This window comes from Piliocolobus tephrosceles, chromosome 3 (assembly GCF_002776525.5).
Source record: "Piliocolobus tephrosceles isolate RC106 chromosome 3, ASM277652v3, whole genome shotgun sequence".
NCBI classification, from domain to species: Eukaryota; Metazoa; Chordata; class Mammalia; order Primates; family Cercopithecidae; genus Piliocolobus; species Piliocolobus tephrosceles.
The window spans coordinates 102343964-102358605 of record NC_045436.1 but is presented as its reverse complement, the minus strand read 5'-3'; the positions used below and the strand labels follow the sequence as shown (position 1 = coordinate 102358605).

The following is a 14642-nucleotide window of genomic DNA, read 5'->3' as shown; positions in this document are numbered from 1 at the left end:
GGGTAACAGTTTAAGCTGCATATGCTATGCAGATTAGAATTTCAATTACAGCTAAGCATACTTGTAAAACTTTAGGACAGCATTTCTCAAATTTGAGAACATAAGAAGCACTGAGAATGTTTATGGAACAGTTTGAATAACATTTAATGCCGTTATTTTAGATTATCATTCTCTACTGGTGCCAGGGTTAGCAACACATTGCAACTCAAGGCACTGAAATAATTCAGTGTTTAGTTATGAGTTGGTTATTCAGGTGATCTAGAATGTGCTTTTTATATTATCTTGAAATTAAAACAAAATTTTTTAAATGCTTATGTAGAAATACTTGCCTCCATGGGTCAGCAGAGCCCAGTTTAAGAAAAACTAGGCTAAGAAATGTCTAAAATGCGTTTGGTTTTCTGCAATCAAACTGTTCATAAAAAGAATGTATATACATATGTTTTACTTATGGTCACATTTTAGAGTAAAAGTACTGAAGCAAAGGATATTGTCATTATAATTCTCAATTACCTGCTAAAATGATGGTTCCATTGACTCTCTTGTAACAATTTAAAGGTATTTATTTAACTAAAAGTTTGTTTTTTAAAATAATTTCTGTTAGTCTTAACGCATACCAATTTTGTATGTGTTTGATGTGCTGTGATTTTTTCATCTTTTCCCATCATTTATAAAACCTTTCTCTATGAGATCAAGATTTTAGTGTGTGTGTCTGTGTGATGTGTGTAAGGAGTCAGGGAAGCATAAAATAGAGAATATTGTGAAGTTTGGGATTCTTCAGAAAAATTCATCTCCTCTTACTGTAACAGAGTTCTGTTGTTGAAAGAATCCCATTTACTGTTACCTAGAATACTTCTTTTAAAAAATTGCCTACCTATTATGTTGTTTCTGAAATTCTGAGAACTAAGTACAATTACCTTTTTATGGCTGGTTTTGCAGGGAAAAGAAACAAGCTGTCCCCAGGCTGCCCATGATAAATCCCTTATCAAAAATGTTTAAAAAGTGCCATTTGAGTCAAGAGAAGCCAAAAGAAACAACATAAACTCCTTTAGAAACTGTAAATAAATGAGAGCCGAGAACCTTAAACACTTCTGAACTTCAGTGAGGTATCTCCTTAAAAGTTGGGTGTGAGAGTGTGCTAGGGCAGACTTCCCTGTGTTAATTGTAGTTATCAGCCTACCAATTAATTCTATTACCTTATTTATTCTCTCATATTTAAAGACTTTCCCTTTTGTATGATGAGGTAAGAATGGGCTGAAATTAGTTCATTTGTTAATTAAATCTGTTCCGGGGGAAATATTATTAGTTGTTGTGTATTTAAAGACTTTCCTAGCCAGGCACAATGGCTCATGCCTGGAATCCCAGCACTTTGGGAGGCCGAGGTGGGTGGATCGCTTGAGCCCAGGAGTTCAGGACCAGCTTGGGTAACATGGCAAAACCCTATCTCTACAAAAAAATACAAAAAATTACCCAGGCATGGTGGTGCTTACCTGTAGTCCCAGCTACCAGGAAGGCTGAGGTGGGAGGACAACCTGAGCCAGGTGGTTGAAGCTGCATTGAGCTGCGATTGTGCCATTGCACTCCAGCCTGGGCTACAAAATCAGACCGTGTGTGTGTGTGTGTATAAAATAAATGAAATAAAATAAAGACTTTCCTAGCCAGGTAGAGTGGTTATACATACACACACACACACACACACATATTTATATATATACACATATATACATATATATTTATTACGTGTATATATACACACACACGCATATAAATATATAAAATAAATAAAATAAAATAACATAAAGACCTTCCTAGCCAGGTGCAGTGGCTCACGTCTCTTGTCCCAGCACTTGGAGAAGCCAAGACAGGTGGATCACTTGAGGCCAGGAGTTCAAGACCAGCTTGGACAACATAGGGAGACCCCATCTCTTCAAAAATATTTAAAAATTAGCCAGGCACAGAGTGGTGCATGACTGTGGTCCCAGCTACTTGGGAGACTGAGGCAGGAGGATCCCTTGAGCCTGGGAGATCAGGCTGCAGTGAGCTGTGATTACAGAACTGTACTCCATCCTAGGCGACATTTGACTTTAGAATTGACTTTAGAACCTAGGACTATCTGACCACAACAATACCCCACATGGAATGTTCTATAACCCTCACAGACAATACTGTCAATAAATTGTGCTCTAGCTCATCACTTTGTGGCAGAGTTGGGTTTTTTAAATTGTATTTTTTTCTAAAATATAAACACTTTTAAACAGAAGTTAAAAATTAAGACACAAAGTTCTGTCTCATAAAGAGATAGAACAAGATTCTATCTCTAAATAAATAAATAGACCTTCCCTTTTGTAAGATGAGATGAACATAGGCTGAAATTAGTTCAGTTAGTTAAATCTGTTCTGGAGGAACTGTTTGTAAATTGCTCTCTTCCTATTAGATCATTCCTTTCTGACAAACGAGGAGCTCGCTGTACTCCCTGTCGTCAAAGTGCTTCCCTCTGGTAAATACACGGGGGCCAACTTAAAATCAGTCATTCGAGTCCTGCGGGGTTTGCTAGATCAAGGAATTCCTTCTAAGGAGCTGGAGGTAAGTGGCTTCTGCCAATGATTCTCTCCCAAGGTTTATGCATTTAATTTGTAAGGAAAATGTATCTTTACTAGCCCAAGATTAGAAGAAATTTTGAAAATTTTCCAACTCTAAAAGCACCACCTTATCACATGTAGCAGAAAATTAATTTTTCTGATTGGGATTCCAATAATAGTGATTTAAAACGTTAACTACTTGGAACTTGATACATTTCCCTGAAGATTATCCTTCCTGCCTCATAGTTAAGGTAAAAATGTTAGGAAAAAAAAAAGGCCAAGTATAAATTTCAGCCATCCACTAAACTTTATAATTTGTGTATTGTAGACGTGTTTCATCATTAACAGCAGGTTCTAACTGAATACAGCTCCAAGAATGTGTGTCCTAGTTCAAAGCAGCAATGGCTCAGAGCCTTAGCTCCTGTGGTCTCATGGCACCGTCCATATTTACCACTAGAAAAGAGAGTGGTTTTGAGGTTGACCTTGCCCCTCTTCCTCAAACCATCTGCTTATTTGCCTAGTTCCTAAGCTTTGTAGCCACTAAAAGGAGTTAACTTTAATAAGAGCTTCTGCTATGTGCTTGTTGCTTTGTATATATTCCTCAAAATATTAATTCCATTATAGACTGTGAAACTGAGGCTCAGTAATTAATGTATTTTCCTCTCCTCATTACCATGCTATGGAATGATTTCTTCTTTAAGTTCTTAGATTTAAATGTCACCATCGGAAAACTTCCATTACAAGCCTTCTAAAGTAGTGTTTATAAGGATTTATCTACCACAGCAGCTTATTGGTTTCTTCAAGACATATACTACAATATTTGTTTACTTCTTTATTGTGTCTTTCTCCCAATAAGCTGTAAAGACCAGGAGAGCCAAAATCTTATCTTCTTGCTCACCCACTGTATTCCCATCACTTATTACAGTACCTTGCATATAGTGGGCATGCAATTGTATTTTTTGAATGAGTGAAAGATTGAAAAGTGAGCAAGAATTGACTTTAGAACCTAGGACTATCTGACCACAACAACACCCCACATGGAATATTCTATAACCCTCACAGACAATACTGTCAATAAATTGTGCTCTAGCTCATCATTGTGGCAGAGTTGGGTTTTTTAAATTGTATTTTTTTCTAAAATATAAACACTTTTAAACAGAAGTTAAAAATTAAGACACAAAGTTCTGTCTCATAAAGTTGACTGCAACGTGTTCAATTGAAGATACTTGTAACAATATTATTTCAATGCTGACTTAACAAATCACTGTTGACTTTAGGCTTATTTAGGACATCTGTATTTAACACTAGAATCAGCCCTCATCAACCAATTTTGCACCCTACACATTTAAAGTATTTGCAGTTATTACTGAATTTACTGCTTATCTCAACAAATTTATTTCCATTTTTTGCTTACAGAATCTTCAAGAATTAAAACCTTTGGATCAGTGTCTAATTGGGCAAACTAAGGAAAACAGAAGGAAGAACAGATATAAAAATATACTTCCCTGTAAGTGCCAGTTTGGCTTCAAATTTAATATGTGATCAGTATAATTTGAATGGATTAAAATGTTTTGTGTTTAACTTACCTATCTCTCACATAACCATGTGCATACACATACATTCACAGATTTATATCAGTAAAAAATACATTGAAATATTCCGTGTGAATTCCCTTTTAAATTACGTACATATTCTGAAAATCAGTTAGAGGAACCTGAAATATTTGTTAGAATAGTCCTGAATTTTTACTAGTATACAGTATTTGAAATTAGTCAGTGATGCCAAATCATTAATTTTAAAATATTTTTAAAAATAGGAACTGGCTTCTGGATGAGGATTTTCTTGGTTGGATTCATTTATCACAACCACCATCAATTTATTCCCCTTATTTTTAGTTTAGAGAAATATCTATAGTAATGAATTGCTGTGTACATGCATATGACTACAGTGGTACTACCAGCCTATATTAGACATTTCAGACACCAGAAGGGAATAAAAACAATCATTTTGGCCCAGTGCAGTGGCTCACACCTGTAATTCCAGCACTCTGGGGGAGGCCGAGGGAGGCAGATCACTTGAGATCAGGAATTCAAGACCAGCCTGGCCAACATGGTGAAACCTCATCTCTACTGTAAAATACAGGAATTAGCCGGAGTGGTGGTTCATGCTTATAATCCCAGCTGCCTGGGAGGCCGAGACAGGAGAATCGCTTGAACCCGGGAGGTGGAGGTTGCAGCAAGCTGAGATCATGCCACTGCACTCCAGCCTGGGCAATAGAGTAAGACTCCATCTCAAAAAGAAAAAGAAAAAAGAAAAGCAGTCATTTTTACCCATGTAAAAATCACATGTAAAAAAATCACACTGTGATTTTTTAAAATTATGTATGAATATATGTGCCGAAATACCTCTAGAAAATTCTTATAATTACCAGCCACATGTATATATGTTAGCACTTTGAATTATAACATATGACACACTGACCCTATCTTTACCAAGAAACCATAAATCTAAAGATAAATAATAAACAAACTCAATAGTGACAAGTCACGTGATAAGTAATAATGCAATTGTATTTTTCTAACCTAGATAGAAAATACAAATTCATTTTGGAAAGCTTCATGTAAAAAATGAATCTTAGACAACCCTTAAAAAGTGGATCAGATCTTTGTTTGGCATAAAGTGTATGGGAGTTATTTTAGACAGCATAATGACCAGTTGAATATCTCAAAATCAGAATAGGACAAGCCATAAATCCAAAACTAATGAGTGGATTTGTTCCCACAAAACAAATGACCAGTATGGACTAAGAGATGGAAGTCAAGTGAAAAGGGCAAATGGTAGGGGATTTTGAAACCTATCGTTAAAAGGTTTTAGTTTGTTAATCAGAGGAATTACCAGTTAAATTTATGGATATTTGAAATAGAAATAGAAATAACTTCTAAGGTATGTAATACATGTAAATTTATTCTCTTAGATAAATCTTGGACAATACAACCTCAGTGAATGATAGCTTATACATACTTTTCACTGGGGCAGCCTGGTTTAAAAAATTACATTTTAACTATATGAAATTATAATAAAACAAAGATAAGGGCCTTTATGCCTGGAGAATAAAATGATCTGTTATTTTATTTATTGTGTTAATTTATTGTTTTGGCTGCTAAGAATATAATTTTATTAGGTGAGTGAGAGTTAGTTATGCCAATAACGTTTGCAATATATATTTTAATAGTGTTATTGTAATACTAAATTTTGTTCTATGAAAAATTTTTTGGCGTTGCCTTTCAGTGCTATTATTATATTGTCATCATCATTAAAATAATCATGGAGAAGTACCAGTTCTTTTTCTTTGTTTCTCTAGTTACTTATTAGGCAATTCTAAATGCATTTATTAACTTACTAATTTTAATTTCAACTAAATCTATGTAAATAATACCAAATTTCATATGTCAGAAACTCACTAAACTGACACCTTAGATACTTGTAACATGAGCAAAAAGAATAAATATAAAATAATTTGGCTGTGCTACAATTTTTTTTTTTTTTTTTTTTTTTTTGAGATGGAGTCTTGTTCTATAGCCCAGGCTGGAGTGCAGTGGCCAGATCTCAGCTCACTGCAAGCTCCGCCTCCCGGGTTTACGCCATTCTCCTGCCTCAGCCTCCCGAGTAGCTGGGACTACAGGCGCCCGCCACCTCGCCCGGCTAGTTTTTTTGTATTTTTTAGTAGAGACGGGGTTTCACCGTGTTAGCCAGGATGGTCTTGATCTCCTGACCTCGTGATCCGCCCGACTCGGCCTCCCAATACAATTTTAAAATATACTTCTGTTAAAATACGTTGGTGATTTCATCTATGACTATGAGGATTTCTCATGACCTTTGACTCATGCAATTTGTAAGACTCTTGTTTAAAATGCATGATATGGATGGCTCTGTTTTGTTGTGGAAAATTCACAGATGATGCTACAAGAGTGCCTCTTGGAGATGAAGGTGGCTATATCAATGCCAGCTTCATTAAGATACCAGTTGGGAAGGAAGAGTTCGTTTACATTGCCTGCCAAGGACCACTGCCTTCAACTGTTGGAGACTTCTGGCAGATGATTTGGGAGCAAAAATCCACAGTGATAGCCATGATGACTCAAGAAGTAGAAGGAGAAAAAATCAAATGCCAGCGCTATTGGCCCAACATCCTAGGCAAAACAACAATGGTCAGCAACAGACTTCGACTGGCTCTTGTGAGAATGCAGCAGCTGAAGGGCTTTGTGATGAGGGCAATGACCCTTGAAGATATTCAGGTAAGGGAATTAAATCTTTCCATATTGCAAGGTGTATCTCCTAGTTGTAATCCAAGCCTGGACTCTTTCCATGATTGCACCAATGTTATTTCTAGATAAAAGACAGTGACTTCCTAGTTCCCATGCAATGGAACTAATGCTAGCTATTTTCTCTTTATGTAGTATAAGTTTAAATGTGACCGTCTTCATGAATTCTGCCAGGTTCCTCCAGTATGTGCTGTAGTAAAATGAAAATGAAAACGCAGGACTTTTAACATGATGATCATCCTTGGTGATAGCACAAAATGGCTCAGAAGTTGCATGTTGGAAACTTGTGTTTTTATGGTCAGAACTCTTAAGTAGACTCATTAAAACTATTTTTAAAATCTGTAAGTAGAAAATATTCCCTCATAAAGGCAACTTAACATATTTAGGAATACATGGATAATTTTAGCATAAGCAACTGTTACTCAGATCATTCATACTGCAGTTACCTAACCACTGGATCAGTATAGCTTGAATTAGATAAGTGGCAGTACCTGAAGTAAAGCTGCTACTGTTTCCTCACTCTGTGTTCTCCCTCACCTTACTACACCCCTATGAACAGTATCCCAGCTAGGTGTGAGTAATGTTTCCCATAGAGATTTAACTATCTTAAGGAAACAGTGATTTTACTTTTATAGAAACAAAGCATATCGTATCAGTTAAGTTCTATTGGTGTCATGTAAATGTAGCCTGAGAATTTCTTTCATAATTTTTGATTCATGATTTTTTATTGATTTACACTAGCTTACCTATTACTTAGGCTAGCACAGTTGTTCAATATTCTGCAAGTGATTTATCCACTTAATCCACACATTTTTATAGAACTCAACCCCTTTATAGAGATTTGGCAGTTAGCAACACACACAAAAAAATTTCTAACCTCACGGAGCTTACATTTTGAAGAGGAAATATCAGTCCTGATAGTGCTGTGGGAAAAAATAAAACAGAGAAGGACAATTGGTTGGGGGAGAATGAGAAGTATGTCATAATTTTCAACAAGCAGCCAGGGAAGGCATGAGAAAATGGCATTTGAGGAAAAATGTGAATGAGTTGAGTGAGCCATGGAGGGAATATCTGAGGAGAAAACCATTCCAGTCAGAAAGAGCCAGTACAAAAGTCCTGAGACCAAACTGTGCACACTGTATTTAAAGCCACAGAGAATCATTTGGCTTGAGAAAAGTGACCATGGGGAAAAAGAGGAGGAGGTGAGGTCTAAGAGGAAACAGGGCCAGATTAGGTAGGGTTGCAGTGACTCTGACTTTTATCTGAGGTGCATTTGGAATGGAGTTACCAAAAAAGGTTGTTATCCATATCAAAATGTAATTTGTTTTTAGGGTTCCCAAAAAGTAGTTTTTATCCATATTTCAAATGTGGCTCTAGCAACCTTGATAGAGGCCTTCCATGTTTTTCTTAATGGAGCCATTTAGTTTCTCCCACTTTTCCTTTGATCTGGTCCTATAGACAAGCCAAGATTTGACAGCACAATAGAATATTAAGAATTAATTGTGGCCGGGCACAGTGGCTCACGCTTCCCAAATCTCAATACTTTGGGAGGCCAAGGTGGGGGGATCAGTTGAGGTCAGGAATTCAAGAGTAGCCTGACACAACGTGGTGAAACCCCATGTCTACTAAAAATACAAAAATTAGCTGGATGTGGCAACGTGGGCCTGTAATCCCAGCTACTCAGGAGGCTGAGGCAGGAGAATTGCTTGAACCTGGGAGGCAGAGGTTGCAGTGAGCCGAGATTGTACCACTGCACTCCAGCCTGGGTGACAGAGTGAGACCCTATCTCAAGAAAGATAGAAAAAGAAAAGAATTCATTGTATGTGAACAATGTAACATGTCACGATCCACTTATTCTATTGTACAATTTCAGACCAGAGAGGTGCGCCATATTTCTCATCTGAATTTCACTGCCTGGCCAGACCATGATACACCTTCTCAACCAGATGATCTGCTTACTTTTATCTCCTACATGAGACACATCCACAGATCAGGCCCAATCATCACGCACTGCAGTGCTGGCATTGGACGTTCAGGGACCCTGATTTGCATAGATGTGGTTCTGGGATTAATCAGTCAGGATCTTGATGTGAGTACAAGATACAGGCTGAGTAAGCATTTGTCCAGAAATAATGATGGAGTCTAATTTTTGATAATGTGTTGTGATCTTGGGATTTTTTAACTTATGAATTTATATGACTGCCTTCATTTTCTTATTATATTATTATAGAAAACTGTATTTTTATAAACATTGGTATTCAAAACTACATAGGCCATGATCAACACAAAATAATACTTCAGTTTTATACTTGTTTACTGGGTTTTTTTTTAACTGTGTGCTCAGAGGCCTTTTATGCAGTATTTCATTTTACCCTTTATAGTCTTTAGGCTGGTGTAAGATAGTATTGTTATCACACGTTAAAGATAGAAATAATTGAAGCACAAAGGAAAGTATTTTTTGAAATGAAAAAGCTTGTATTTTTGTATTTATGCGTAAAAATATATACATTTTATTATAAAATTAATGCTAAATAATTTCTCTCTAAACAATTACTCTGCATAAAAAAATTATTTATTTATTTTTTTTTTTTTTTGAGACGGAGTCTTGCTCTGTCACCCAGGCTGGAGTGCAGTGGCCGGATCTCAGCTCACTGCAAGCTCCGCCTCCCGGGTTCCCACCATTCTCCTGCCTCAGCCTCCCCAGTAGCTGGGACTACAGGCGCCCGCCACCTCGCCTGGCTAGTTTTTTGTATTTTTACTAGAGACGGGGTTTCACTGTGTTAGCCAGGATGGTCTCGATCTCCTGACCTCGTGTTCCGCCCGTCTCAGCCTCCCAAAGTGCTGGGATTACAGGCTTGAGCCACCACGCCCGGCCTAAAAAATTATTACTCTAAGAGTATAATCTTACTTTTGAACTCTAATATAAACCTTATTTAAAATACTAGAATATCTTACCATAATGTGTACTTAAAATCATAATCTCTTAAAGAATTTTAGTTAAAAGCACTTTACACGCTAGCTATAGTAATTTATAGAACGAAACCAAATAGTCTTTTTCTCCCTGATTTCCAACTGTTCAATCTCAGCTGAAGTCAAAAGATCTTTTTTAGGGTGGAAATATGTTTATCAGAAGAGTAATATGTAGGAAAAATAATTTACCTTTTTTAAATTGTAATATTAGAAATTAGTTACATTTCAGGGGGAAGAGAATTTCTTTTCTTTGGGAGATTTTCAAATAGATTAACCTTTCCTAATTCTTAAAAGATCAAAAACAAGAATACCGAGTGATGACAAAGTCCACTCGCCAAGTCATTTTGTCCAGGAGAGTTTCCCAAGACTACCAGAAGGGGAAGAAGAATGGGATACAGAATTTTACATAAACCTCCCCTCTGTGATCCTTTTGAGATTCAAATCCAGTTACCCGTTGAATCTAACACACATGTGGTTTCCTCTGACAGTTTGACATCTCTGATTTGGTACGCTGCATGAGACTACAAAGACACGGAATGGTTCAGACGGAGGTGAGTCATGGCTGGGCCTCCTAATGAGAATTTTCATAAAGATTCTAATTTTTTTTAAGTTCATATTAAACCATTTTTCTTTTCTGAGAGTTCCCATGTTAGAGCATAAAACCAAACATTTACTGCAGTGAGGGGCTTTTTTTTAAACATGAGGACTAATTCAGAAAAAAATTAAAATTCTTCCAAGCTTTTTAAAATGTTGCCTTTTAATTTAAAAATGCAATCTCTGCACTGCATAGATTACAGAGAATGGGATAGCATGCTGCGGATAGTTTGAGAATGGTACAAAATACTATGTAATTAATGGCATTCCTTCCCTATTTCCAACCTGAAAAAGAGATAGAAGGTAACATTCTTGCTACAGAAATTCCCTGAGAGGTAATGGATTCATCAGCATTGACTGGAACACAGCAAGGCAGGCTGGAGTTGCTTAGCTTCAAGAAGACATTCTGTAAGGAGTGTGAATATATGGGTCCATTTATCCTCTTTTGATGATTTTCGTTTCTCTTGCCTGAAAGGAAACCATCACCCACTGACACAATTGTGTCCTTCACAGAGAGTGCCTTATTTAGAGTGTCTGTCTTCACTGAAGAGTTCCACAATCCTTTGTGTTTATAATGGGAGAGTGGGGGATGTAGAAGCTATTTTCAAATATCCATAAATTAACATTTCTCTACCTCTTGAAAAATAGGGAAATTTGCTATCTTTAAAAATTAGCATTTGCCTACTTTCCTTTCATAAACCTTTTACATTCAACTTGTCTTCTAAATATTAAGCTGATTTCTAATCACACTTTTGAGGTAAGGAAAACATTTTGATTGGTATACGCAGCCCTTTACACCTAGGAAGTTCATTAATTCATTTGTTCATTCAACAGGTATTTATTGAGTGCTTACTGTATATTAGGAACTCTTCTAGGTGCCTGGAGCACATCAGTGAATAAAACAAAGATCCTTGCTAGAATAACAAAGATATTCTTGCAAGATACTGATAAGGATGGAAGATGATAAACATATTAAACATGTAAATTATACAGGATCTCCGAAAGTGATAAGTGCTTTAGAGAAAAGAAAAGTGAAATAGATAAAGGGAATCAGTCATGGCAAGTTGGGGGTATGATTTTAAACAGGGTAGCACCATTGACAAAGTAACACTTAAGCAAAGATTTGAAGGTAAAGGAGAGAGTCCTGTAGATCTCTGGGGACAAGAGCCTTTCAGGCAGAGGGACAGACAACCTGTGTGGAAGTACAAGGGTCTTGTGTGTTCAGGTATGGTCACAGCCAATGTGGCAGGCAGGGCATGAGGAAAAGAAGAGGGAAGGAGGAGGTGAGGTTAGAGGGAAGGTGACGGGCCAGGACTTTGGCTTTTCTCTGAGTGAAATGGGAGCCTGGAGTGGCAGGGATCTGACTCACATTTTAAAGGACTACTGACCTGCTGTGTTAAAATGACACCAAGTCTGGGGAGGAAGGTGCAGGATTATAAGCAAGGAGATCAATTAGGTGACAAGCAGGGGTGGCTACAGCTGGAGTGGTAAGTGTGGACAAAGTGAAAGAAAGAGGACATGATGTGAAGTGGATTTGCTAATGGGTTGTATGTGGTGTCAGAGAAAGAGTCAAGGATGAATGTGTGGAAAAGTGAAAATACAGATAAGCAAAAAAGAAACTTAAAAGGCCACTTGTATTCTTACTCTCAGAGAGCTGTTAATGTTTTTAGGAGATGTTCTTATATTCTTTGTCCTAAATACATGTGCACACTCATTCAGGCTCGCACATGCATACATGCAGCTATTTTAAATGAGATTCAACTGTGGTTGTTGTTTTATTACTTTTCATTTAATATATTGTGAAATTTTTTATTTTCAGACTCAGTTCCTTCCCAAATAACAAAAAAGTCAGATCTCTGCACCATCAACTTAATAGAAAATAATTTCACCAAAGTAGTTCATTTTCAAAGAAACTTTGATTTTCATGCTTTTGTTCCAAAATATTTAAAGACTGTATGTGTGTGTGCATGTGTGTGTGTATATATATATATATATATATTTTTTTTTTTTTTTTTTTTTTTCTGAGATGAAGTCTCGCTCTGTCGCACAGGCTGGAGCGCAGTGTGTGATCTCAGCTCACTGCAACCTCCGCCTCCCGGGTTCAAGTGATTCTCCTGCCTCACCTTCCTGAGTAGGTGGGATTACAGGTGCCTGCCACCACACTTTAGTAGAGACAGGATTTCACCACATTGGCCAGGCTGGTCTTGAACTCCTGGCCTCAGGTGATCCACCTGCCTCGGCCTCCCAAAGTGGTGAGATTACACGCATGAACCACCATGCCTGGCAAGACAATTATTTTGAATCACTTCTTAGCTATTAATTTTTGACATTTTAAAACATCAAAATGAGCTCAACAAATCCAGAAGAAATTATGTAGGAAGGTTATTTTTCCACTAAGTATAATCAAAGCACAAAAAATATTGTAGTAGCCCACCAATCAAAGACAACTTCAGTTAGCATTCTGGGATAGTTCCATCCCCCATCCATCAGGCTTTTTCTCTCTTTGTTTTGCCAATCTGGTTTCTATATTTTTATAATTTTTATAATACCACACAATTCTATACCCTGCTTCTTTTTTTTTTTTTTTTTGAGACTGAGTCTCACTTTGTTGACAGGCTGGAGTGCAGTGGCACGATCTCAGCTCACTGCAACCTCCGCCTCCTGGGTCAAGCAATTCTCCTGCCTCAGATTCCCAAGTAGCTAGGACTACAGGTGTGTGCCACCACACACAGCTAATTTTTGTATTTTTAGTAGAGACAGAGTTTCACCATGTTGGCCAGGATGGTCTCAATCTCTTGACCTCGTGATCTGCCCACCTCAGCCTCCCCAAGTGCTGGGATAACAGGTGTGAGCCACCACGCCTGGCCTACACCCTGTTTCTTACATTCAACATTCTAACAAAATTTTTCCATATTTTTCAAAACTCATCAAACATTACTTCCAATAGTGGTATAGCTATATATATATATATAATATTTACATTATACATCTAAAGTTCTACAGTGTTATCTTTTTTTTTTTTTTTTGGCCATAGGATCAATATATTTTCTGCTATCAAGTCATCCTTTATGTCCTGACACGTCTTCAAGCAGAAGAAGAGCAAAAACAGCAGCCTCAGCTTCTAAAGTGACATGAAAAGAGCCTCTGGATGCATTTCCATTTCTTTCCTTAACCTCCAGCAGACTCCTGCTCTCTATCCAAAATAAAGATCACAGAGCAGCAAGTTCATACAATATGCAGGTTCTCCTCTATCTTAGAGGGGTATTCTTCTTGACAATAAATAATATTGAAATGCTGTATTTTTTTACAGCTACTTTAACCTATGATAATTATTTACAAAATTTTAACACTAACCAAACAATGCAGATCTTAGGGATGACTAAAGGCAGCATTTGATGATAGCAGACATTGTTACAAGGACATGCTGAGTCTATTTTTAATGCACCCATCTTGTTTATAGCAAAAATGTTTTCCAATATTTTAATAAAGTAGTTATTTTATAGGGGATACTTGAAACCAGTATTTAAGCTTTAAATGACAATAATATTGGCATAGAAAAAAAGTAGCAAATGTTTACTGTATCAATTTCTAATGTTTACTATATAGAATTTCCTGTAATATATTTATATACTTTTTCATGAAAATGGAGTATCAGTTATCTGTTACTGCATCATCTGTTTGTAATGCATTATCTCACTTTGTAAATAAAAACACACCTTAAAACATGAACAAGCCAAAACTGTGTGCGGACAAATTAGACATTTTCAGTGTGTTATTTTTCAACAACACCTAGGCCCGTGGGAAGACAGGGACCTCTAGACACCACTTCCCATCTCCCTAGTTGGCCCCAGTCATGACAACCATGGGGAGTAGAGGTGTTGTCAGAGATCCTGATAGATCTTCACTAAGTACTGATGTGGGCATCATGTACTGGCTTAACAGTAGCTCAGAAATTCAGATTCTTTCTTCCTTCTACCTCTTTGTGAATGGTGCCCACTTACTGAGTCCAATTTATATATAAATCAGAATATTTTCAAGTCCTAGCCACAGTACTCAATTGACCAAGAGCTAATCAAAGAAAACATATCGTACTACCTGAGGGTTTATATTTGGTTCTGTCAAACAGGAAGGAAAAGAGATTGACTTCAAAGCTGCTTTAACTTAGTGGTTCTCTGTTCTCGGT

General features: G+C 37.0%; 1 protein-coding gene across 4 annotated transcripts in view; it reads left to right on the top strand.

Annotated features, from left to right (window-relative positions):
- PTPN13 (protein tyrosine phosphatase non-receptor type 13) overlaps positions 1-14213 on the top strand; it is a 222244-nt gene extending 208031 nt beyond the window's left edge. For 3 of the 4 annotated variants that reach the window (XM_023198108.3, XM_023198107.3, XM_023198106.3), the window contains 6 exons: positions 2432-2580; positions 3993-4083; positions 6531-6868; positions 8769-8984; positions 10354-10416; positions 13494-14198. In XM_023198108.3, coding sequence (XP_023053876.2) covers positions 2432-2580; positions 3993-4083; positions 6531-6868; positions 8769-8984; positions 10354-10416; positions 13494-13589 — 953 coding nt within the window. In that variant the 3' untranslated portion in view covers positions 13590-14198. Of the gene's footprint in view, positions 1-2431; positions 2581-3992; positions 4084-6530; positions 6869-8768; positions 8985-10353; positions 10417-13493 lie in introns of all 4 variants that reach the window. The other variant, XM_023198105.2, reaches the window with a different exon arrangement.
- The last annotated feature ends 429 nt before the right edge of the window (positions 14214-14642 follow it).